The 27,912-nt window shown below is 35.9% G+C and overlaps 1 protein-coding gene across 1 annotated transcript; it reads left to right on the forward strand.

Annotated features, from left to right (window-relative positions):
- Positions 1-24,991, forward strand: CHORDC1 (cysteine and histidine rich domain containing 1). Its single transcript, XM_082684399.1, has 11 exons — positions 1-1,016; positions 4,922-4,971; positions 8,185-8,241; positions 9,153-9,310; positions 11,850-11,953; positions 12,588-12,646; positions 16,524-16,594; positions 17,354-17,459; positions 19,674-19,793; positions 20,229-20,291; positions 20,545-24,991. Exons 1-11 carry the CDS (start codon positions 953-955, stop codon positions 20,689-20,691), a joined length of 999 nt encoding a protein of 332 aa, XP_082540525.1. The 5' UTR covers positions 1-952; the 3' UTR covers positions 20,692-24,991.
- Positions 24,992-27,912: the final 2,921 nt, after the last annotated feature.

A 27,912-nucleotide genomic window follows, 5' to 3' on the forward strand; every position in this document is an offset into this window, starting at 1 on the left:
TTTCAAATGTCCCAAGTTTGGGAAAGAGACAGGCTGCAGCTGGTACCCTCAGCGTGCGCTCGTTAGTGTGATACCCCGCTTTTTTTTTTTTTTTTTTTTTTGAAAACGCACTTGATGAAATCTTGTTAGCGCTGCCAGCACTGAAGAAACAAGTATTGGCAAACCGATCAAATGGAGGCTAACATGAAACAGCACCAATCTACCCCGGGGTCTTAGAGCCACAGTCACCATTTCTAGCACTGTATTCGATCAATACGATAGATATCCTGATTTTAAGTGCTTTGTATTTTCAGAGTGATTCGGCCTCCATCATTCCGTTAACGCAACTGCCCCCGAGGCGTGCATTTCTTCAGCGCTCCAGAGATCAGGACCACTGCGACCTCAGCACCAGGGAGATTTCGTCCCCGTTCCTCGGCTCGTTTCCCGAGCGACCGCCTTCTAGGCAGAGGGTTCGCCCGCACTGCAGGGGGCGGCATCCCCTCCGGAACAGCCGAGAGGCGAGGTCGCCAGGCCGCGATCACGGCGGTCTCAAAAACCCGGAGGCGGCTGCGGCGCTGGGGCCCAGCCCGCGGGGCGGCCTTGGGGCGGCACGAGCTACCCGGTGACGAAATCTGGAGAGAGTCCGTCCCCAGGATGCCATCGCTTTCTGCTTTGAAGGTGTTTCGTCTTCAAATATCCGGCGCCACCTCCAAACCCCGCCGCCAGCCCCCGGAGCCCGACCCACGTCCGCCCCGAGGCGGCCCGGGCTCCTGCCGCTCCCTCCGCCTCTTCCCATCGGCTCTGCGCCTGCGCGACCGGAAAATTCGCGAAGGTTCCTGAAGCGGAACCGGCCGTTTCCGGAAGCCGGCAGCCGCCCCAGCCGTCAGACCCGCGGTTGCGGCAGTGGGGTCGGACGCGCACCGTCTTGCTCTCGCCTGGGTTCGGCCCCGACCTTGAACGGTGGGGAAAGGAAATGGCCCTGCTGTGCTACAACCGGGGCTGCGGCCAGCGCTTCGATCCCGAGAACAACTCCGACGGTAAGAGAAGCGCGCCGCCAGCCCTTCCTTCCTTCTCCCCCTCAGCCGGGGGGACGCCCTTGGGCCCAAGGGCGTCCCGGGTCAGCCCGCGAGCGGCCGTCGTCCTGCCCCGTCTCGGCCCCTCCGGGCCGCGCTCGCCCCCCGCCCCCACCCGTAGCGCTCGGTGGAGGCGTCCGACCCGCTCCCCGCAGCCGCGCAGCCCCGCGGACCCATCTCCCGGCCCCTCGTGTTTCCCGGCCGTCCGCTGACTCGCCCACTCGCCTGGAACCTTAATACCTTTCTCCCTTCCCTGTCCCCCTCTGCCCCGTCTCCTTGGGGGAGCAGAAGTTCCCCAGGCGCTGCGCGGCTCGCGTAGCGGCAGGTGCGCGCGTGTAGGTGAGTGAGACGGGCGGCTGGGAGGGTTGGGCAGCGGGCCGACGGACTTCGGCGTTGAAGTCCGGCTCCTGGCCTTAGCGTAGAAGTTTATTTTCCTGTAAGTCTTGTTTTCTGCTGGTTCAGTCCACTCAGCTGTTACAAAGTTACTTTTTTTTTTAAGTGTCTTGGGTTAGGAAAATTACTCTGTATCTTTACGCTAAGTTTTGATGTAACTGGCGGGGTGGATGGTTCATTTGTTACCCTTGTCTCAGTAGCCTTATTTGTTGCGTAGTTTTTCTGTGATTTTCCCATTTTAATAACGTGGCATCTTTAGGATACAGTGATGGTTCCTACGTATACAGTTAAGGATGTAAAGTGAAAGTTAAGTGATGAGACTAGGTGAACAGTGAATTTTAATTTTGAATGGTGAATGGGATAAAGTGAGTTGATTTCTTGAATATTGTGGGAAATGACCCCACTTTGTCAAATTCAGTTAGCAGTTATTGTGTTTTCTATATGCCAAGCATTAATCTATCACTTACTACATCATCTCGTTTAATCTTTGCAACACCCCTATGAAGTGCGTGTTAATGTATTTTAAGGGGAAGCGGGGTTCAACATGGTAGCACCATGGTTCCTGCATTGTGAAAGAAATGAAAATCTACACCTTTTTAAATCTTTTTCACCTCTGAGCTGTCCGAAGGACTTACTTGGTGCACAGGTGAATTGGTGACGTTTAAAAAGATAAGGCTCGGGGCACTTGTGTGGCTCACTGGGTTGCCTCTGCCTTCCGCCCAGCTTCCTGAGATCCAGCCCCACATTGGGCTCTGCTCAGCGGGGAGTCTGTTTCCCCCTCTCTCTCTGCCTGAAAGATCTTGAAAAATAAATAAATAAATAAGACTCTTGGCAGAATTCAGTTGATAAAATTGAATCCGGTCTTTCAGTCTTTGTACAATATTCGTGTTTTCATCATTGACATTTTTATGAAGTTATTCAAAGAGAAAATTGTGAGCTTTCAGTGGTTGACAGAATGGAAGAATAAGAGGTTTTAAAGCCTTTGTGTTTTTTTGGTGGGGGGGGGGGGTTAATTTGACAGAGATCGCAACTAGGCAGAGAAGCAGACAGAGGGAGGGAGGAGGAAGCAGGCTGTCTGCCGAGCAGAGAGCTGGATGGGGCTTGATCCAACCTGGACCCTGAGATCATGACCTGAGCTGAAGGCAGAGGCTTAACCCACTGAGCCACCCAGGCATCCCTAAAGCCTTTGCTTTTGGTAACCTTTGCAAAAAGTAGATTGCCTTAGTGTCTGCCATATTTTACTTTAATATTAAGTAAAGGGAAAGACTGAGGCTTTGTCTTAGGATAGTAATGTCCCAAAGTAAAAATGTTTGTTATAGAATGTTCTGTACTATCCTGAAATTATGAGGGAGATACAGCCATTTTCTGGAAGTCAGCAGCAAGTGTGTGTGTGTGTGTGCACTCGTGCGCCTGTGTGTCTGTGAGAGAGAGTGTGTGTGTATTATGCCTAGGAAAGAGATGGGCGTTAGGGGAGTGGGAAAATGAGAGGAGTAGACATTCACGGGTTGTGTGATCAATACTAAATTCAGCAGGGAGCTCCAGTAAGGTTGTGGAAAGTTTCATTGCTTTGGCAAAATGGGGGATAGAGACTTAAGAGTAAGTTGTTTCAGTGGTAAGTTAAGAAAATGGAGATAGAAAGTAGAAGGTAGGAGCCAAGAGTAGAGTGTGGACTTGGTTAGGAGAGTTCTTTGGAGTGGGAAAGGTTTGACCTTTGGGCAAAAAGTATCCTTCTAAGGTATCCTTTTAAGCTTCTACCTGGTTTTAGTTTTGAAACACAAGTGAAATTAATGTTTAAAGAAGACAAAGTTGGTATCTTCACATATTAAACAGTTATTCTGGGAAAAGCACCACTTCACAATTTAGTCCATATTATGTGGACTAAATTGTATATACATTATACACATATACATATATATGTATATTTTATATATATATGGGTGTGTGTGTGTGTATGTGTATATATGTGTGTGTGTGTGTGTGTGTATATATATACATACATACATACACTGAATCAGCTGCTAAGAGGCAGAGCCTGTATTTGAGCCAGGGTCAGACCCAGAATGAAAAGCCCTTGGCTCTTAACTGCTACAATGTTACCCATAAAATACAACTTTGAACAAAACTGGTAAAACTGATAAAGGCTAGAGAGAAAAATAACCATCTGCTTGTTACTTATATTTGAAAGCAGTGATTGTCAAATTTTGTTGCTACTAGTTGTAGGGTTAAGACCTGATTCAGTCCTGCCGCCATTCTGCCCAAACTGATCATTATGATAATTATGCCTCTTACAGTTGTTAAGCATTATGTATTTTATGTATGCCTCTGATATATGATATTTAATATTTGAAAATGCTCTGTTTGTTCTCTTTTTAATTCTGTTCTCAACTTAATATCCCTCTGCATATTCATTTCTACTTTGAATCTCCTTTTTTCACTCTTAATTCCATTACTTCCCTCAATTAATAGTTTGTTCTTATTCCATGGGTTTAGTTATGTACAATGAAAATACCTGACACTTTCTCACTCTGTTAGCCTAACATAGTATCTATGTAATATCTGATTACTAAGGAAGCCATACTGTCTATTAATAAAGCAGTAGGAAGATTTCTGTAAGTACCAGGAATATTTTAAGCAACAGCAGGAATCAGTGGTTGTGGGTTATTAAAAGCTAAACAGACAACAAAAGGTGGGGCAAAGTACCCATATAAGAAAATCATGCTGATGTAGAGCTGACCTGTTTTTTTCTAAGCTCGGAGTCAGAAAATAATTGTTTATGACTATCTGATTTTTTAAATGTAATATTTCATATTGCAAACTGTATTAAGCTTATTTGCATGAGTTAGTGAAAATTGATGGTGTTACGGGAAATGGTAGGGAGATACAGAATAACAATCAGTGGCAACCCTGAAAATAGACTGTAGAACTTAAACATCTATTGAATGAGTTTTGTATCTAGCTATTGATACCTGTCCACAATAGTTAAATTAGCAATTACATATTACATCAGTTTTTAAAATTTTGAGCATATCCTTCTAAAATTTCTTTTTAGAGAATCTCTTGGGCAATCTGTGGATCAGTGCACATAAGAATGCTCTGGTTTGATAGTATTTTTGTAAATATAATTGGAAGGATTGGAAGGTGATGGTCAAAATCAGAGCTTGAAGTCTTGGTACTACAAATATTAAAGGAATAGAATACAATTTGTTACACTTGGACTATTCTGTATTTTTATCTACAGCTATCATACTCCTGAATTACATGTTTAGCTATTGCTATTGTAATGCAATACTATATTAAGTGCTGTGTGCCATGGATAAAACTCAGGCATTTGTGAATTTTTAAGGAAAAGCAGAGTATTACCTGCATTTGGAAAAGGGATTAAATATTAACATCTGAAAAAAATAATGATTTTTTTTTTAAATTCATATAGCAAAGTGTATTTTTTTCTCCTTTCTTTTTTTTTTTTTTTTAACCAGATGCTTGCACATATCACCCAGGTGTTCCAGTCTTTCATGATGCCTTAAAGGTAAGAACTTGGTATATTTCATTCTATTCATATTTGTGTGTTAAATTTAGAGGTATAGGGCAACTGGGTGGCACACTTGGTTAAGCGAGTCCCTTCGGCTGAGGTTGTGATCCCTGAGTCCCGGGATCGAGTTTGCATCCGGCTCCCAGCTCCATGGGGAGTCTGCCCCTCTTGCTCTTGAGCTCTCTCTCTCTCAAAGAAAGAAAATCTTTAAAAAAAAAAAAAATTAGAGGTGCAATACGAAATTTTTTTTTTCCTCAACTTGTGACTTTTTGCTTTCTTAATGACTGTTTTGTAGTGCTTGAAGCAAATACTTCATTAAAGGCAAAGACAGTTGATGGTGATCTTAAGATCTTTCTCAGTTATAAAATTATGTTATTTCCATTCCAGCTCATTTTCTGTACTCATTTCTTTTTAATCTTGAGGGGAAGTGAAATAAGTGTATTGAATTTTAATTTCTTAATCTGTCAGACAGCTACTGTGTAATAAGAACAGCTCTGGATTTTAGGAAAGATAGTTACAAACAGTGAAGGGTGCCAAACTGAGATACCACCTGTTTTCCACCTGCACTTCCTTGGTGTTTCAGAGAATTAGAGAAATAATAAAATGTTGTTTGAACAGGTTTTTCTTGGTGTGTTTATTGATCTTTTATGAGTTATGATAATATGGTAACATTTATCTCAGAAGAAAATGTTGTGGTGTGGCTGCCGTCATTTTATGTGTTGGTACTTTGGTTTTAAGAACATAAGCAGTCTTACATGTTTAAATATTGTTGGTGCGTTTTGAATGTCTAATTATCCTTCCAAGGAGTAGTTGGACCCTTTTGGCATTTAACCCGTAGATAGCCAAGTGTTAATAAAGATGTATAAACAGATAACGAGTTTATGTTAGTCTGTTTAGTTCTAAGTGTGGGAAACAGAACAATCATTTGTTAGGGCAAGTTCAGAGCTGACTCTTCTTACATTTTTTTAGCTGCTTTACAGACTTTTGGGGGGATGGAAACTGGTTCTGGGAAATACTCCCCTTTGCAGAAGAGTGAGGGGAATCTTTCCTGAATTGTCATTTATTCTGTTTGTTTTTCTTACTGTATATTTTTCTTTTTCTTTCTTTTCCTATGCTATGTTACTGTCTCCTAGCCATAGATGTATTTCACCTTTGTCTTTAGCTTTCTATTTTCTCTTATTTAGTGCATGTGTTTCGTTCCTTAAACGGCATCGCTGTGCCAGTAGTTCATTTGCAACTGCAAACCAGTTCACTTGAAAGTGAATGAACTCTTATTCCAAAAATAGCCTGCATCTCAACTTTGCTGCTGCTAGTTATGATGTCACAAACTTTCTAGTCATTCAGTCCATTGCTCTTTATTTTATTTTATTTTATTTTGAGATTTTTAAATTTTTTTAATTTTACTTATTTGACAGAGAGAGAGGCAGAGAGGCAGAGAGGCAGACAGAGAGATGGGGGGAAGCAGGCTCCCCACCAAGCAAAGAGCCTGATGCAGGGCTCGATCCCAGGACCCTGAGAGCATGACCTGAGCCGAAGGCAGAGGCTTAACCCACGGAGCCACCCAGGTGCCCCCATTGCTCTTTTTTTACTACCCAACTTTTAATCACCCTGTTGAATTAATCTTAAGGACTTCACTCAGAAGTATTTTTGTCTCTTTTCGAATCCTGCTGTTATTGTCTCTATAAATATCTCTTGAGGACCTGTTTTTTCTAATACTATTGGATTTCACCACAAATACATAGACGGACAAAATAGGTAAATCAGTGTAATGTTTTCTGTTTCCAGTTTATTGGCAGATAAGTTAAACATGGCATATACAAAAGAAAGAATATTTTAATATTCAAATTAGAAGTGGCATAGACAGAGAAGAGACAATTCTTAAGAAATGACAACCTTATACTCACTTAAATTTAGCTTTCATTTTTTAAAAAAGATTTTATTTATTATTTGTGAGAGAGAGTAAAAGGGATCTAGGGGAGGAATAGAGGAAGAAGCCAACTCACCACTGAGCAAGGAGTCTGATGTGGGGCTCGATACTGGGATCATGGCCTGAGCCAAAGGCAGACACTTAACTAAGCCATGCAGGTGCCCTTTTCATTTTTTTCTTTTATACTGAGGACTGCCATAGGTTGCAGATTGGCATTTGGGAACAAATATTATGTATTATGTCTGTATCCCTATATACCCAGAATATCTGCTGTAATTATTTATTTATGATTAAGACAATAAAGCTTTTTCTCTTACAGAATAACTTTTCTGATGACTATATTATCAATGCTAACTAAATACTATATTTTAAGGTTATAGTAGGTTTTCATCTATATCTCAATTCAGAGTAAAAAGAATTCAATTTCAAAATAAAGGAAAATTTAAATTACAGTATATTTAACATTTTCTTTAATTTTGTAAGAAAATAGTGTGAAAATAATCACTACCAAATTCTTCATATAGTACATTGAGAAAAACAGTGAGTCCCAGATGGAGAAGTGCAAATCCTAGCCTCTAGTCTTAATTTGGAACATCCCAAGTCTTGAAACTGCCGCATTTTTGTTTTCTTATTCTTTATGATACATTGGAATTACAGATGACAGCCTAAAGCCATTTTTTGGTAAGCCACTTGATATTTTGTTTAGTAATCACACATAGCATTTCAGTTTCTATATTTTTATGCTTGTCACTAATAAGATCCTTTAACCTTCAAAGAGCTAACAATTCTTAGGTTCCTATGCTAATCAGCCTATGTACTGAAAATGGAATGCTTATTGTTGGGGTATACCTACGGTGAGTTCTTTAGAAGCTGAATTATTATCATTAATGTCTCTAATTTTCTGGATTTTTAAAGTAAAACACTTCACTTACTCCCCATATCCTTTAAAATATATGATGCCTTTAGAAATTATAAAATGTTTCTCTTCTAAAAATCAAACACTAGTCTGGAAAAAGGAAGCGATTTTTATTTCTCTGTATTAAAGTACTTCCTTTTGTAATCAGTCACAGCACATATCACCTTTAACATTGGTTAATTAGCTTTTTTTTAATCAAAAACTAAAAATCATTTTACTTGATTCATTTATAACACTTCACAACTATGAAATCTATATATGTGCAAGTCACTGCCAGATTCCAGGACGTAGGAGCAAGTAGACTTTTAGTGGGTTATGTTCTGTGCATATTCAGTTTTCAGGGTTGTTTTTTTTTTCTGTTTCATAGGGTTGGTCTTGCTGTAAGAGAAGAACAACTGATTTTTCAGATTTTTTAAGCATTGCAGTAAGTATCAACTTTTTTTCCTAGAATAACTCCTGAGAAAGTATAAACAGTGGGAAGCTCCAGATTTGAGGAGTCTGATTTGGGACTTCTGTTGAATAGTCTGTTAATTTGCACATAGAGCCTTTTTTTTTTAAGGTGGAGCTCACCTCCTTTGACAGCCTTTAAAATAAGGGATGTATCTATTTTAGAGATAAAAGCTTCATGATACTAATTAGCCACCTGACAGTATAGGTTTGTCCTTGATATAAGTAGTCTTTAAAGTACATCGAGAAGGAAATGACATGTGCACGTTAAGGAGTTTTTATAGTGAGGGGCAATGGGTATTTATCAAATCTAAGATACCACCAAGATGTACCATTTATTCTGTATACCCTTAAGAAAAAAAAGAAAAAAAAAAACTGTTAAGGAAATGACTTGCCATTAAAATTAAAATTTCAGGGATGTTATAATGAATGTTTGACCCATCTGCCAGATTTGACAACTACTCTATATTACTTAATCCTTTCAAAAAATATCTTAAGTGCCAATCCATCTATTTTGAGGAAACTAAAAAGATTTCCCTTGCTCAAGGTCAAATAGCTGATAAGGAGAAGAATTAGGGCTCAAATAAAGGCCCTTTTGGGTTTATAGTTTGTAGAATTCTGTGTGAGATTTCCAGAATTTTATTGTAAAAAAAAGTTTATGCTGTGTATATAGGAGAACCTGATAGGAAGTGTAATTTAATGGCTTCTTTTAGAATACATTAAGATGTAAGAACTTTTACAAATATTGCAAATTTAGAGTTTTGTTTTTGGTTTCTTAAAATAAGTCTGTGGAGAAAGCATACAATAGAATTTATTAATAAAGAAAACTAATTTTTCTATTATGGCACGGGAAACAGTTTCTAGGATAACTCTTCTCTTTCCTAACAGGGCTGTACAAAAGGCAGGCATAATAGTGAGAAGCCACCTGAGCCAGTCAAACCTGAAGTCAAGACTACTGAGAAGAAAGAACTTTCTGAATTGAAACCCAAATTTCAGGAGCACATCATTCAAGCCCCTAAACCAGTAGAAGCAATAAAAAGGCCAAGGTACACTTTGTATGGTTGTATGTTTTTCTCATGAGTGGATAATAGCATTTGTTCTTGGTATTTTATGATTTTGCATAGTACCATTTATGGTACAAGTTGGTGACCTACCAAGTCACTACCTACCATAGTACCATATGGTACTATGGTAGGTAGTGACTTGGTAGGTCACCAATTTGTTATCTTTTGGATTTTCCCTTAAGTATACCTTCCATTTTTTCCCCCCCTTCAAGTTGAGAGCATGTACACAGTAGACTTCTCCTGTATGTTTGTTCAGTATATCATCGTAATATGTCAAAAGCAGAAGAGCCCACATCTGCCTTATGACTTGACATGTCTTTTTCACTGTAGCATAGTGAAATTCTAGAAAGGAATTGTCAGAGAATCCATTTGAGTTGAGAAAGAATTTTAGACATCTTCCTCTTTATTCCCCTGCTGTTTTATTGATAATCTTCTAGGATATTCCTGAGAAGGATATTTAGTTTCCTTTCAAATAATTCTAGTGAAGAAGAATTTACTTTCATTTTAAAGTAAACCATTTTATTGTTACTAAGTGTGTATATTTTTTTATTTATTTTATTTAGATGGCAGATCTGTTAGAGTACTTTTAAAATACCATTTGCTCTTTTTTCAGTAGAATTACACAGATTCTTCATACTTCCCTTCTGGTCAACTAAACTCTGTTTCACAGTCTCACACATGGTGTTGGCTGCCACTGTTAAACCAGGCCTCCTTCATTTTGCATTTGCAGTTGAGTATTGCTTTAGAACCAAAATATAAGACTTAGATGATTTTTGGCCTCAAATATGGCCTGAGTTGATTTTTTTTTTTTTTTAAGATTTTATTTATTCATTAGAGAAAGAGAAAGAGCAGAAGCAGAGGGAGAAGGAGAGGGAGAAGCAGGCTTCCTGGTGAGCAGGGGGGCCGATGCAGGACTCAATCCTAGGACCTGGAGATCATAAACTGAAGGCAGACGCTTAACCATTTGAACCACTCAGGGGCCTCCCCTCGAGTTGATATTTTTATTCCCATAATGGACCTAATGGTTTTCATGACTTTTACTTTATTGATCTTAAATAAATTTTACAGCATATTGAATAATACTGGACCAATACAAGAGGCCTGTGAGACTTTTTGATAATTTGTTCGTTTAACCAAACTACTTAAACTGATTTTTATTCCATCTCCACCTACTCACAATCATGAGCGACTTTATCAAGTGCTTTGCTGGCCAATTTGCCAGTTACCCAAAAAAAAAAAAAAAAAAAAATTGAGGAAAAGACAACTTTGGCATGGCTCATTCATAAGTATTACAGTGGTGTCTACTATAATTAGCAGTGTGAATTAATATTTTAAATAATAGACTATTTACTTAAGTGAGAGATACTAAGTATTTTTCTGTAAATTCATTTGGTAGTATTGTAGAGATTATGGGAATATAGGTTTTTATGTACTGTGTTAATACTCCGTACATCAGTTGTTTTCATTAAGGATGTGGATTGAATAATTTGGGATTTCTATTTTTGTTGCATTTGTTGATATTCTTAATACTTACTGAATGGCTTTATATAAAGTGTACAAATAAAGTGTTGGAGGGTGGTATTGATTTTTAACCCTATTGAAATTACTTTGTGGTATAATTCTATCTGAATGTATGGATGTATATAACCAGTGTCCACACAAAGTGAATTATCCCTTCTGGTAGGAATATAGATTCCCTTAGTACTTATTTGTTGCCTGTTAATTATATTCCCAAAAAATAAAATTTGTATTCTTAGCATTTTGCTTGGGTGTGGAATGAAAAGTACTTTATGGTTCCTTGTTGGCAAATGTGGATTCCTGTTCTTCACTTCCCATTAGACTTACTGATTAATAATTTTTAATAAATACTAATTAATAATTGCCATGTTGGCAATAGCATGATTATTTGAGCCTTAATATATTTGTTTATGTATTCATTTATGGGGGGGACAGAGGGAGAGAGAAAATCCCAAACAGGCTCCACACCCAACGTGGAGCCTGACTCAGAACTTGCTCTCACAACCCTGAGATGTGACCTGATCTAAAAAATCAAGAGTCAGGGGGCGCCTGGGTGGCTCAGTGGGTTGAGCCGCTGCCTTCGGCTCGGGTCATGATGTCAGGGTCCTGGGATCGAGTCCCGCATCGGGCTCTCTGCTCAGCGGGGAGCCTGCTTCCTCCTCTCTCTCTTTCTGCCTGCCTCTCTGCCTGCTTGTGATCTCTCTCTGTCAAATAAAAAAAAAAAAAAAAAAAAATCAAGAGTCAGGCACTTGGCTGACTGAGCCACCCAGGTGCCTGAGTCATAGTATTATAATTTCAGAATTTTTCTGTTAAAACTTGAAAGTATAGTTACGTATAGCAATTATTTATAAAATACTATTTAATAGGAAAAACTTGATTCACAAAGCATTTGAGTTTTTATAGATTCTTAGTGTATTTTTAGTAAAAAAAAATATGTGTGTGTGTGTGTATACATATGTATATTTCGGTATGTCAATAGTAATAAAATTTAAAAATTCTCCAGCCCAGATGAACCAATGACAAACTTGGAATTAAAAATAGCTGCCTCGCTAAAACAAGCACTTGATAAACTTAAACTAACCTCGGGGAATGAAGAAAATAAGAAAGGTAAGATTTCATTTTGTGGGTTTTTCTGTACAATTAACCAATTATAAAAAAGAGATAGCAGTATGGTTCAATGAATATAAATATAAAAAGGTAGCACATTATAGTAAAGAATTTATTTTTCTGAATACCAGTAACATCACAAAATCAATTGGTGGTTTATTCCATAATGTCTTTATTAAAATGAGAAACTGCTAATTAAACATTTTTATTCTGTGGTTCAGTAGTTTTTAACTGTTAAATTTATTTGATAATTGTAAATGTTTCGTTGTGTGTGATATAAAATATATTCAATATATTCTGACCTACACTCAGTACCATGGAGGTAAGTAGTACCCATTTCATGATTTCTCTCTGATAGGTTAAGATTGTGGATATTGTATTACATTATAGAATAGAAATGTGTCATATATCATTTGGGGACATGGGCAAAACCTAATCACAGTAATTGATTTCTTATCAATTATTCTTATTCTAAAAGGTCATTTAGAAAACTTAATAATTCAAAATTGTTTTAAAATTTCAGTCTATTTTAGATTTAGTATTTTTCCAAATACTTGTTTTATGAAGAAGGTTATTTAAGAATGATACTAAAGTATTTAATGTTTCTAATTTGATTTTCTTTTCTTTCTTTTAGAAGAGGACAGTGATGAAATTAAGATTGGGACCTCGTGTAAAAATGGAGGGTGTTCAAAGGTATATATTATAAAATTTGTGTTGTGTTATGGAAGTAAAATAATTTTTGAAGAAGAGGATGCAATTTACTGATTCAATTCAACAAACATTTGAGTGCCTATTACGTGTTGGTCAGTGTGCTGTGGTCTAGGACTGTGAACATGGATAAGAGACTTGGTCTTTGACAAGTATATCTGACCGAATCATGGAATAAGTAATTCTAATTCAGTCAGCATTTACTGAATACTTACTGTGTGTCAGACACTTGGCAGTGGGCTGGAAATACAGTATCAAGTAAAGCAACAATTTCTGCTTTTGTGGAGCTGGTAGTCCAATTTAGGGAGAAGGATGACACATAGATAATTAAATATTAGGAATTCAGGTAGACAAAATGTAATAAATAAGGACAGTAAAACTGTTAAAGAAGGCTGTCAAGAAAGTCCTTTGGTAAGTGACACTAAATCAGAAATTTAATGAAGCAGTGAGTTATGTAAACCTCCAAATTGATAGGGGAGCAGTATGTGTAGAGCCTTTAAAGCTTGGCTTTTCATGAAATTATGGGAAAGGTCAGTGGGGCTTGGTCAGGGGTGGAAAATATGAAAGGTAGGGGTAAGTTGGGGAACACAATTATGGCAGTCCTTATAGGGCACAGTGAAGAGTGTAGGGTGCTTATTTTTTTTTTTTTTTTTTTTTTGATAATGGGAAGAATTCTCTTTATTTATTTTAAGATTTTATTTATTCATTTGAGAGAGAGACAGAGCACAGGTGGGGGGAAAAGCAGAAGGAGAGGGAGAAGTATACTCTCCACTGAGCTGGGAGCCTGATATGGGGTTTGATCCCTAGACCTGGAGATCATGACCTGAGCCAAAGGCAGATGCTTAACCATCTGCACCACCTAGGTGCCCTCACATTCCCTGTTCTAAGGCAGAGTTCTAAAAAGACCTCTTTGGCTGATAATCTGGCATACGTAATGGGCACTGGGAACTAGAGGAGGGGAAAACAGCTAGGTTGCAATTGTGAAAGACCAGGCAGTGTGGTTGGAAGCTTATTTTTTAGAAGGGGTTAAATGTGGGATATACTCAAACATTTCAGTGAGTTTCCCCTACCTCTCCATGTGAAATTGCATGCCCTCCAGTATCTCCGTTCTCAGCTATCCTTCTTTTCTCCAGGACACTAATCACTTTCTAACACACTACTTCTTTTGCATATGTATTTTGTGATCTGACTTTCCCTTCCCTTCCTTCTCTCATGTAAGGTTTACAAGGACAGAATTTTGTTGTTGTTGTTCTTTGCTGTATCTTAAATGCCTCGAGTGGTGCCTGCCTGGCTCATGACAAATGACGCAGTATTAGCAGAACTTGCTAATGAACTTTAAGTGGAGGGGACATGGGGCTCCAACAGCTGGGTGACTGATGACACCATTAACCAAGAAGGAGAAAACAGGTTTTGGGGAGCGGGTGTGTAATTTTCCCTCATGTTAAGTTTGAGATCACTTTGCTTATTAGGGTTGGAAATGGAAATGTATTATGTAAGGTTGAAGTAGTAGATAGAAGAGAGTAACTAAATACTGGGGTAGAGGAGACAGTGCAGGTGGGATGGTGGGTAGTGCAGGAAGACCAGAGAGAAACGATCTCAGACAGATTTTGAAACATGAATGCCAATTCTGTAAATGGACAAAAAGAAAGGATATCTCAAGCAGAGGTGATAGCAGTATACAGCCAACAAGGAACTGTTTGTAATGTATAAAATTTGTTGGTGTGGAGATTAAAAGAGAAGTTGTTAGGACCAGATCTTTAAAGGCTTTTATAGTGCTGAAAAGTTAGAACATGCTGTAGGTTAGAGAGGCCCTTATTTGATCTTTTTCATTGAAATATAATACTAAAAAGTATACAGATGTAAGTAAATTTATAGCTCAAGGGATTTTCACAAAGCAGAGCCCTCCTTACACCTTCTCCCATTTATTATTTTCTCCCAAATATAACCACATTTTTAATCAATGTTTTGCCTGTTTCTGAGCTTAAGGTGAATAGAATTGTAGACCAGGATTCTCTCTCACTCCTGTTTTCCTTGGCTTAATGAAATGTGTTACAGTTATCTTTGTTGCATGTAGCCGTAGTTTATTCATTTTCTTTGTCTTAAAATGTGCTGCTGTGTGAATGTTGCCCATCAACTTACCCTTTCTATTGTCCTTTAAATATTTTTGTTTAATGCTACTATGAACATTTTTGTGCCTGACTTTTGGGGACACATGGATACATTTCTATTAGTTATATGCCTAGAAATGGAATTGCCAGATGATAGTGTGTCTGTGTCCAGCTTTAACAAATAGTTCCTCATAGTTTTCCAAGATGGTCGTCTTTACACATCAGCCAGCAGTATATGGGGCTGATTCCATTTGTTCTACACCTTGGTTAACACTTTGTAATATCAGTCTTCTATATTTTAGCCATTCTGTTAGTGTGTAGTGTTGCCATTGTGATTTTAGTTTGCATGCTCCTGATGATGAGGTTGGGTACCTTTCTGGGTGTTTATCGGTCAATTGGATGTCCTCTTTTGTGAAATGTCTGAAATCTTTTATGTATTTTTCTTTCTCTCAGTTGGCTTTTCTTTTTGGTTTTAGGAATTCTTACTATTTTTAACCAGAGAGATACTGTATATTTTCACTGTCTCAATAATGACTTTTGATAAAGCAAAGGCTATTTAATTTTAATGAAACCTAATTTGTCCATTCTGTTTGACGAGTGCTCTTCCTATTCTTTTTAAGAAGTTTGTCTACATGAAGGTCATGAGTATTTTCTCATATATAGAGGCAGTTTTAAAATGTACAAACCACCTGGAACTGGTAACTGTAAGGTGTGTGGTAGATGTAATTAAACGACTGTTAAAAGAGAGTGATACACATTTTATTTAGAATACAGAAATGGAAGGCAAAGAAAAGAATTAGAATCTGTTAGTGCAGTCTCATTGTCTAAAATCTGCTAGGGATCATGAGGAAGGTTAGAAGATTAAACTGATACATATTTTCAAGCTAAATTGGCAGGATTTCATGATAGAAAACATGGACGGAGGGAGAAAGCAGTTTTGCTTTGGGAGACTGAATGGATATGGTGCCATCACATAAGTAGGAAGAAGAGTAGGAGTTGAGGGGGAAGTAGTGATAAGTTCAGAATCTAACATAGCTGATTTTTATGTGCTTATGGAATCTTTAGGAGATACACAGGCAGTACGTTGGATTTACCAAAAGTAAATATACAGAATTTTATTTTCTGTACTTGTAGGTGGTTGCTATAAATACCAGAATAAAAAATATACTGCTGGCTGCATCTGTGTTTTATTAACATTACTTTTTGTGAATTCATCTGTAGAGCCTTCACCTACAGCAGCACTGGGGCCCGGATCTTCCAGACAAACCCTGGATATATTTATAGGTCTGCAGCTCATTTTACCCTTCCTAGGGATAAGAAACAACACTATAGAACTTCCAGAATTGCTTATTAATTCATAATGCCCACACAGAGTTTCCTGTACACATAAATCATGCTATAACTGTATTTCCATTGAGAATACCAGTCCCTTGATTTCAATACTGTTCTATAAATTTAAATACCTAAATACATTGAATTGTGACCTCATACCTGAATGTGTGAAAACATCTTAATATATCCCATTGCCTGCTTTTCTATTTGCCTTTTTCACAGGGAACTAAAACTTAAGCATATCTAAAAAGGAATCATTTTCCATCCCTTATTGGAATGACTTGGGTGAATTTATGAATGTTTTAGGTAATTGTTATTTCTTGAGCATTTTCATAGTTCTTAGAGGTCACCAGTTCTACAAATGTTTGTGAAATAGGACAGTGAGATGTGAAGCTAATTTTTTCCTCTTTTTTCTCTTTTAGACTTATCAGGGTCCACAGAGTTTAGAAGAAGTCTGTGTATATCATTCTGGAGTACCTATTTTTCATGAAGGGTAACTTATACATGACTATTAAAACTTCATGGTAGAGGTTAGAAGAGTTAATGTGCCTATAAACATTATTTGCCATGCAGCATTATTAGTGTTTTACTTACATTGTTATATAATCTTTAGAAAAAACCTAGAGTGTGGGTTTTATCTTTCTATATATGAGAAAACTGAAACAGTTACTACAGTGAAATGGCCATTGTGATTCATACTGCATGTTTTTCCTTATTCTCTTATTTTTCAATGGAATACTCTATTTGGGCTGGATAGTTTTTAGTTGGAAGGACTGCTCTGTGCATTGCTGGACATCTAGAATTTTTGAGTCTGACTAATATCTGTCATCAATATTGTGTCATCCAAGAAAATCCACACTTTTCCACAGCCCTCAGCTGAGCCCTCTTCCATGCGTGTTGTAGTTTATACAAATGCAGTAGCATGTTAAAGTCTTCACTCTGTTAAAACCTTTGGTCATTATCACTTTTGGGGAACTTTATGAGGAAAGTGGAATGTGAGCAGTTAGTGAAAAGCAGATTTGGAATTTTGTGATGGTTTTAAGCATCTTTACTCAGGAGCTCCAGAACTACTACAATAAATGCCATTCTGGTTTTAAAATGATTAGTTTCCTGATAGTTTTAACTCTCTTTAGTAACTCAGACTCTCTGTAGAATACTGAAGTTGCACATACTTATTTACCTTTTAAAATCACAGTGTCATTGTGGTAGTTGTAAGATTTTATTTCTGAAGTTCTTCTGTGATAATTTAAAGGATGAAATACTGGAGCTGCTGTAGAAAAAAAACTTCTGATTTCAATACATTCTTAGCACAAGAGGGCTGTACAACAGGGAAGCACATGTGGACTAAAAAGGATGCTGTAAGTAGCATTTTCATAAAAACATTGGGATATAGTTATCTGTCATTTTTTAAAGATTTAAGATTATTCTGTCTTCAGAAATAATGTCTCTCTTGCATAAAGGTTTGATGAGCCTAAAAATTAAAATTAATTTGAGTCAAATGTCTAGAGCACTGCCCTTTAATCCAAGTGGCAGTTATGTGTGATGATGCATATATGCAGGTTTTTGTGAAATACTGAAGCCTCTGCCAGAATTGAAGCATGTGTTTCTGTAATTCCATAGGCTCTCCCCACGTTCTGTTGTTTTTTGTTTTTGTTTTTGTTTTTAAATCATTTTTCTTCTCCTTCCATGTTACTAATCACTTCGACTTTGGATTCTCTTCTGGCCTCTTAAAACTTGACTCAGCCATTTACAATGCAAAATCGCTCCATCTAGCGGCCAAAGAGAAGGATGGCTGACTTTTTTCCAATTGTCTTGAATGCCTCTGCTTGCTAAAGGGTACTTTATTGAAACGAGAAAAACTTTAGTCCTTACTTCGCTGGATAGCTTTTTAAAAAGACATAGGCTATGCAAATAAGTGTCCAGAATCCCATTAAATTTTAAGAAGGCAGCCAATTTATTGTCAGAAAGTGCACCTTAGCTCTTGCAACATATTTTTTAATAAATTAATTTTATGTGCTATATTGGCAGTAACAACCCCACTAACAATGAACCTTTTCACTATATGTGTCTTTTAACTTACAGAACAATTGTAAATTTCCAAATTGCTTTAGGGATTCATTCAATTCTGCATTTGAGTATTCTATATTTTCTGATTTTTAGTAACATGCTTTGGTATTATAAATATATACTCCAAGTTACAATAACTTGTCTACCCCAAAACTTGCAGGAATATTTTATTAGCAAAAAAACTTAGTAAAGTCTTTCTGTATTTTCTCCAAAGACCAAAATTTTGAAAGTTTTAAGCTTAAAAAAATAAATGTTTTTTATTATATGCAGAAATTTTCAGAGTCTAACCCTTGATGTAATAATATTCTTGTTATATTTTAATGCATACACTTAATCAAGTATTAAGTGTCTGAGCTAGTAGCTAAGGACAAAAAAATGTAAGGGAGCCAAACAATTTTAAATTCAGTTAGCATAATTATACCAAAATGTAAATACTGCTTTTTCAACAGTAGTGTCTCAATTATCATATGATCTCAGTGATATAAGGAATTTTCGAAACAAGACAGAGGATCATAGGGGAAGGGAAGGAAAAATGAAATACAACAAAACCAGAGAGGGAGACAAACCACAAAAGACTCTTAATCCGAGGAAACAAACTGAGGGCTGCTGGAGTGGAGGGTATGGGAAGGATGGGTGGCTGGGGGATGGACACTGGGGAGGGTATGTGCTATGGTGAGCGCTGTGAATTGTGTAAGACTGATGAATCACAGACTTGTACCCCTGAAGCAAATAATACATTATATGTTAACTAAAAAGAAAAGAACAGTAGTGCCTCACAGTTTCCTGCATTATGTAACTAAGTTGCTTTCGTAAATTTATGAAACTAATCACGATTTGTCTCTTTTTTCAAAATAGTCCTTGATAAAGCAATGTTCTACTAGTAGGTAATAGTTATTTCTGTAATAATAACCCAAAACATTTCTTCCACAAATTATCACTTTTTTCTTCATTTTATTATTAGGGGAAAATAAACTGTTCTATAACAGCAAATAGTAGATTGCTATAAGTAGTCAGTTCCAACTTGTAGAAACTGGAAATTTCAACATGTCGTCAACTTCCAACTTAAAATAAGTGGAAGATTTCAGTGCATGAGGTTAAGATGTTATCTGGATTATTCACTAAGCAAATGTCTTGGTTTTCATAGAATGTTTTTATGACTGTGCTTAGTGGATTTCAGAAATGTTAAAATAGGATAAAACTTAATAGGAGTTTTCAAGTTGCCTTTTTCAATGTATAGTGATGCTATGGCCCTAAAAGGAAAAAACACAAATGGAAGAATAAGCATGTTCTCCAACCATAAGATTATAAAGATTATTTGTATTGTGATGTATTTTACTGTTTAAACCTTTTAGAGATTGTAAACCTTTTAGAGATTGTTTGCCCTTAAAAACATTAAGGGCTCAGTTGCACATGGTAATTTTTTTTAATATAATTTGACTCAGATTCCTCTTTTTTAGAGGTTATATGGCACTTTGTAAATTCATAAGGGTTTTCTTCTTTTACAGGGGAAAAAAGTTGTTCCTTGTAGACATGACTGGCATCAGACTGGGGGTGAAGTCACCATTTCAGTGTATGCTAAAAATTCACTTCCAGAACTTAGCCAAGTAGAAGCAAATAGTACATTGGTAAGTACACTAAATATCTTTGAGAAAAAATTGTCTTCATACATGATTCTCTATATTAATGTATTAAAAATACTCTGGGTCAATTTTAAGATTCTTTTAATCTTTTTCATTCAAAAAAGTAGTTTGAAATTACTGTCAAACTTTTGTAAGTGAAAATTTCTATATAAAATAGAATTATTTCTGAAGCATTCTGGAAATACTACAGTAGCTTAGAAGATTTTATTAAATAATATAGTACCTCGTTCTCAATATGAAACTTCAGTTAATTTTTCTTCTCTGTTAATGGTTTCCTCAAAAAAAAAAAATACACAATATTGGAAGTTTGTTAAAATAGCTGAAAGGATTTATATCAGTATCTTTTTTATTTATAATCATTGTTTAAATCTTATTCCTTCAACTTGGATTTGATCAGTTAACTTTCTGTATATTTTTCAGTTAAATGTGCACATTGTATTTGAAGGAGAGAAGGAATTTCATCAAAATGTGAAATTATGGGGTGTAAGTATCCAGAATTTTTTCTACTGCTTCAAAATAAACAGTTTCTACAGTAAGAAGACCATACTTTAGAAATCAATGATACAAAATAGATAATATAACTTACCATTAATTCTTACTAAAAACTTTAAATCTGGGTATAAAAATGGCCTTAGATGCTCAGAGTTGTGATTATTAGCATAGACAAGACGAGTATTTTTCTCTGGGACTTGAAAAACAACATCGAGGCTTACCATCATTCTCTGGTGTGTTGCAGGTGATTGATGTAACACGAAGTTATGTAACTATGACTGCAACAAAGATTGAGATCACCATGAGAAAAGCTGAACCTATGCAATGGGCAAGCCTTGAACTGCCTGCTACCAAAAAGCCGGAAAAACCAAAAGAAGATACAGCAGAATGAGTTGACAGGGATAGAAAGTTATTGCCTATTTCAGAATTCTTAGCTGTGTGGTAAAATGGTGGCTTGCTGCTGTCCTCTCTTGTTGCTGTGTTGTCATTGTTGTTGCTGTTATTGTTGAATCTGGCAGTTCAGGGTCAATGGTAGGTTCTTAAAAGCCAAAGTCAGTTTATCTTTCTGTGCCTCCCATCTTCTTTTTGAGTTACCTAAGTTTGAGTATTCATTTCTCCTCACTCGACAGAACTGTAGTTGGGTCCTTTACTTGATAAGCTAGAAAGTAGCTCATAGTTACAGTATTTTTCCATATAATATTATGTTGAGCAGAGAAGTGTAAAAGAACATTTGTTTTGTTCACATCTCTTTTCTGTTACCCCATAATTAGTAAAGCAAGATGGAATGTCGGATTTTTAATTAGTTTTTTCATGAGTTTGTGTTCCTATAATACTTGAAAATCTTTAAGGAGGAGATAAAGCTCTGCATTGTTTTATCCTTGGGAAGGTTACTTTTTCTAGGAGGAATAATTCTGAGGTAGTGTTAGTTAAAGGGGAATATATGCATTGAATAACAAATTGGAATTTGTTTACAACTAATTGAATTAAAACATTATATCAGTACCTGTATTACTTGCCAAGCGCTATGATTTAAATGTATAGAAAACATTATAAATAAGAGTAGAGGGGTATCAATTTGATGAGAATTTGCCATTTTATTAAGACTAAGCAATAATGGTACACATCTCTTTCCTGATTATTTTATAAGGTCTTTGTATGGCGTTATGACTAAATTGTATCGGATTTATAGCCTACACCCTTTTAAAATCTTTAGTTACTTGCAAAGAGAAATTATATATCTGGCCTCCGTGATGGGAACCTTTATGTATTGAACCGTAGACTTAAAGGCTTATGGAAATACATTAGGGTATCAGAAAACTAAATATTTAAGCTTTTCTTTATGAGAAATACCTATTACATGTTAAATAAAATAGCTGAATTCTTTTAGAGGTTTTTTTTTTAAGACTTTCATGAATAGCTTGACAATTCTAGGTGATACAATGTTGATTGTGTATATACTTCATTAACTACAGGTATCACAGGCTTAGATTGTTTATGCTAATTAAACCCATTAAAGATAGCTTACTTTTTGAGGCAATGCAGAGCTCACCAAGAAAGCTAAAATTAAGAAATGTCTGAAGGCCAGAACTTTGGCAAAACTTAAGAAATTTGGGTATGAATTATGCTAATGTAGATTAAAATGATTATTTCCCAAGCCCCTTGAGTGTTTTTCTTTTATTCTTACAAAGATAATTTGCATAATTACAGTTTTAGAAGTACAGGTTAATAAAGAGTATGTCTCGCTCAACTAGCCAATAACTACTAAAGGTAGTTACGTAATTATTAAAGGATTTAGCTCTGTTACAAATAAAGACATAAAAAACTTGGCAACTGGGCTTTCAGGGTACATGGTATTTTAACAAAATAAATATTTTAACCATGGAAACATTTCAGAACAACTGGGCCAAAAGAGAATATTATAAGTTTTTAGTACTTGGGGTTGTATTTAAATTTTTTAAAATTATCCTTCATAATTTAAGGACTTGGGTTCATTTGGAGACATAAAATCTTATTTATTCTTTAGGGGAGAGGTTGATACTTGATTTGATTTGAGGTGGTAATTAATATACTTTTTTTAATGTTTTCTTCTTGAGACTTTTTTCCCCCTAAGCAATATCTTAAGGTGTTACATGTAGTTGAACTATTATTTAAAGCAAGTGGATTATTCACCTGAGAGTTAGTTACAAAGCACTGACTCTGTGTGTATTTTTGTGTATGTGTGGGAAAGTTGCAGCTTATGTATTCAGTTACATTAGTGGTTACATTAGTGACCAATCCTATTTCCTCTCTTACTCCTATGAACCTGATTTGTTGCCCAAATAAAAATATAAATATTTTTATCTTAGATTCATACATAAAGGGACAGTTATTGTTGAGTAGAATTTGTGTCACTTTATCTGTCAAGAAAATTAAAAATGTTAAGTGTATTGTTTCTCTAGAAATATGTTTGTCTTTCATAGCATTCAAAGTAATTACTATAGCAAAGCAGTGAAAACTAAGTTTATTATACACTTGGTAACTAATCTGACAGCTAAACTCAACATGGGAAATAAAAAGTACTATTTTTTTCTTGTTCAGTATCTTTGCTAATATAAAGGTAGTAAGGTCCTAAGAGTTGAGTTTTTATTTTTCTTAACCTGTTATCTTGAGATAATTTTAGATTTATAGAAGAATTGCAAAAAAAGTACTTAGAGCAGTTTTTACTTCCTATAGTAATCTTTGCCTTGTATTAAAATCTTACGTGACCATAGAACATGTGCAAAACTAAGAATTAGTACAATAGGTACAATATTACTACGTAAATTAGAAAATTGATTTTGACCATCCTTTTTTTAGTGGAACACTTGAAGGGTAGTTCTTAAAACCTGCCCTAGTTTTGTTGTAATAATTTCAGCCAGTAACTTGTAAACCATTAAAAATATAAATTGAAATCAACATACCATAGAGAGAAATGACTATATAGATCAGTGATGAAACTTCTTGTAACCATATACTGGCAGAGGACTAATGATCTATTTTATCATTTTATGCTAGAGATTTTAATTCTTATTAAGTGTAACCTGTTTCGTTTTGTTTAGACAATTAACCATTTAAGGGTGAAGAAAAACCTAAAGAGCTCTTGCAAATAATTGAAAGTGACTTCGGGGTGTTGCTCTGCCACTCCTTACTTTTTTTAAAAAAAAAGTCAGCTATTCCCCAGCCTGAAGCTGCATGACACCCACAATAAAAAAATTTTTAAAATCTCATTAATGAGTTCTGGTATCAGTTTTAAGGCATTTGGTTATTTACTTTTTTTTTTTTTTTAAAGTAACTACCACGTATTTTTAAGTTGTCTGTTAGAACATTAACATTAGGGTTTTGTTTGTTTCATTGCATATTAATTTTGAATAGGCATTCATATTGGGTATTTTTTTTATTCTTTTGCCTGTATTATAAATCTGTGTCATCCTTTCTGAAATGCAAGCTAAGTCTAGCTTGCTTTTAAGTTTTGTTAATATTTCCTTTCATTTATTTTAATTCTGTCGATAGGCAGTTGATTTTTTTACCTGATTTCATCCTTAACGCCTAAGTACCTTGGAACTTAAACTTTCTGGAGTTGTTGCATGACTTGCCTTTTTTATTTAAGTGTAAATGCCTGGGTGTTTTATACACATAGCATTATCTCTGAAGTACTGAGCTTGCAGTGTTTTTCTTCTGCATCGTTACTATTTGATTTTAAGTTTTTATATTGTTCTTAATTCCTTCAAGAACAGTTTCTCCAAAGGGGCATGTTTTAATTAAATGTTAATTAATGACCTTTCTTAGTTTTCCAATTTAGTAGGCCACCTCTAATGTCCATTAAAGTGAAATAAAACTTCCAGCCCTAAACATTTTTATGTTGATTAAAAATTATGTCAAAATAATTCGGTTTCCATTTTTTTTTTTTTTTTTGACCAAGCAGGTATATTGCCCAAATGATTGGATTGTTAAAATACCTCTAAGACTTTGCTACTTGAAGTAAGATTACTATTAAGCCTGGAAGAGGGATACATCTGTGAACCTGTCATACTTTCCTGTCATCCTCCACAAATCAAACTAGATGTGTATAGTAAGGCTACTGCTTTTAAAATAGTGTGGTCCTTTCCTGCAAATGTTTATTTTAGTTTACAGTGCGATATTCATATTTTTTTTGTATGATTGATTTGTGAATGTCTGTATACTCTTGTAGACTGACTAACCTTGACTGTTTTGGCCAATCATAATATTGCCATTTTCTAGTATAGTGCTTGGCGTATTGATTGGCTTTTGTAAATATCAAGAAGATCCACAACCACCTCCTTATGGGCCACTCACTGTTTTAAGGACTTTAATGAATATGAGCTCACCCCTAATGATAACTCTGTGAGGTAGGTTCTATCCTTACATTACACATGGGGAAAGTGATTGATTGCATAGGTTAAATAACTCGCCCAAGTCAGAGCTAGTGAGTTTATAAGTAGTAGTAATTTTAAGCTCAAATAGCCTGGCTTTGTGTTCTGTGCTTTTAACTGCTCTGTGCTGCTTGTGTCTGCCACTTGGAGTGATAGTTTCCATAAAACATTGGCACATAGCATGGAAAATTGGTAACACTGTGTTTGGTCACCAGGAACAAATTTTTAGTTTCATATGTTTTGTTAGAAAATAAGTTTATAAAATAAAATACGTAGTCCTTTTGTCTGGATTGTTTTAGTTATAATAATAGCTAGATTATAAACTCTTCATTTGTGATTTGACAACTCTTAGGTCTCTAGTTTGTCTCAACAGCCTCCAAAGAAGTTTCAGAATCCTCAGTTTCAGAAACAAGCGTCCATTGTCTTTTTGATAATGGTATGTATCCTGTATGTAGCTTTACAGATAGGAATTCATATCTGCATGTTAGAAAAATCTGTAATGAAACAGCATCAGATTTGTCTGTCTTTCCCCTTTAGTATGAGACTTGCTTAAAGCAGTTATCTAAAGTGTCTGCAACGAAAGATGCCAGCAGAGGAAAGACAAATAAGCAAGGGATCATTTGAGGTTTCTGACTTTCATCTTCTAGGCAAAGCCAGTGACTAGCAAAATACCATTTCTAGACCAGCAGGATCAACATCTCCGAATTTGTTAGAAGTGCCAGTTCTGGGTCCCCAACCTCAGACCTGCTAAATCAGAAACTCTGGAAATGAGGCTCAAAAATTTGCATAAAAATGTTGATGTACAATAAAGTTTGTACTAGCAGCATGGAAGTGTGATTAGGTGTGCTTTTTTTTTTTTTTTTTTTTTTTTTTTTTAACCTCTTATCAGTCTAATTTCTTTTAAATTTACTTTCTCTTTTAGAACAGTTTTGGATTTAAAGAAAAATTATAAAGATAGTACAGAGAGTTCCCATATATTCCATATCCAATTTCTTCTATAATTAACATTGATAAATTACAGGAGATAAAAATTGTTAGTACGATAAAATTGCTGGAATTAGTGAACCAGTGTTGATGCATTTTAGTAACTAAAATCCATACTTGATTCACATTTCCTTAATTTTTATCTAATGTCTTTTTCTGTTCCAGGATCCCATCTAGGATGCCACATTACATTTAGTCATCATGTCTTCTTGGGCTCCTCTTGGTTTTGAATTTCTCAGACTTCCTTCAAAACCCTAACAGTTTTGAGGAGTACTGACTGGTCAGGTATTTTGTAGACTGTCCCTCACTTGGCATTTGTCTTTTGGTTTTCTTAGGGTTGAATTTATGTGTATTGATAAAGACAGTCAAAAGAAATCAAGTGTCATTCTCATTGGTGGAATCACGGGTACATACCATCCAGTACAGGATTGTTCAGGCTTATACCCTGAATATGCAGTGTGTGCCACTGAAAGAAAAGTTATTTGCCAGAAGAATGGGGAAAGAAGGCTGCTGGGTTGACAAAACAAAATTCACCACAGACTATCTCTTGCTTGATTCTGTCAGTTCAGTGATTAAACAATTTGGTTAGGCATGATATATTCTTAAGGTGAAAAAGAATGTAAAGATTATGTGTATCAGCAAATCCACAAATTATAACATTCACTGCATTGAGTTTATTAGGATTAGTGGGTTTCTTGAAATTATAATTGTGTGTAAAACTTGAAAAGGCTCCCTACAAATGAAAGCTAGATTCTAATAACAGACTAGTCTCAGATTACAGACATTATATTGAAGGCCAACTTGGACTGGTTTTGATACCTTAAGGATTCCTTCCAGGGCACTTCTCCCACCTAACCATAAAACTCCTTAAATTATGAGCAAGAAAAGCCTGAGTTGGAGGCAGAGGAGAGGAGTAAATTTAAGGGAGCAGAAAGCCAATACCAAGATAAGGAAAATTAGAACAATGGTATTCAGTTAGGTGGAATTCTAGTTCCATTTTTCAAGCAGGTAATTTTAAACCAGGAAAAGTAAGTGTCTAACATCAAGACTTCATAATTCACTAGTGATTAGGTTAGAAGACTTCATAGATTTTGGAGTTGAGGTTTAGGAATTTAGGTATTAGTTACAAGTGATTCAAGACTGTAGATGTAACTATATAGCTATTTTTTTTGTTCAAGAGTTTGGCACCTAGAAGTTGCCAAGTACTTTAAGTGTTTTTAATAGCTTTTCATTTAATTTTTGAACACCTCCATATGATTACATACTAATACTCATATTTTACTGATAGAGAAGCAGAGGCAAAGGAAAACCACATACATTGCGTCAGGTCACATAAGTAGCAAATGGTGAAATTAGATTTTAAATTGAGGGACTTTGATTCCTAAGTCCTTAAACTCTTTAACATGACACTAAACACACCTAAACATGCAAAACGTAAAATTGTAACTGCCATTTGTTTATTAGTCTTAGTATCAAATGACCAAATTATCACAAAAGGATAGTGGGTTTTCAGTTTTTGCACTGAAATACTTAATAAGGACCTTAATGTACAGGTGGGCAATTCAGAAGAATTATGGATGGAGTCTGCAGGACTGAATGAAAGTAATAGAGTGATGGCAATGAATTTGTCTTGTAAACTCTTGTGCCTGTAAGTTGGCCTTACTGTCACCTGGACTTTGGAACAACTTTCTACATCTCTGTGTACATAAGCAGATACATAGATACAGTACATAGGCACTGTAATGGGGTGAAAGAAGCAACACATTAAAATTATTGGTGTTTTGCAGACAGACTCGTTCTTTCAATTATGTGAAAACTGGATGGGTTCTCATTTGTGAAGAGTTAGGGAAGATATTCCATCAAATTAGAAGGGACTTTTAAAACCTGAACCCTAAGTGTTTAATGAATCAAAAACCACATTACGTTATAAATTACAGGGCCCGTCTTCCAAAGGGAAATCTCTAGCATACATGGTTGATTTACTTTTTATATAAACACTTTGCCAGATAACCTTGAGACTAGCTGATTTTTAGCTTTCTTAGTTACTCTCCAAGAAGTCCTGAGTTTGATAGGTATGAGATTTATAAGTTTTATTAACATTTTTAATAAGATCTAAAAGTCTGTAAGCATCTTCAGCATTGTAGCCATCCCTTTGCTTAATTACTTCATTTAACAAAAACACTTTAGTGACTTCTTCATGCTGGTGGTAATTGACCAAC

Source organism: Mustela nivalis (assembly GCF_964662115.1).
Source record: "Mustela nivalis genome assembly, chromosome: 9".
Lineage (NCBI taxonomy): Eukaryota > Metazoa > Chordata > Mammalia > Carnivora > Mustelidae > Mustela > Mustela nivalis.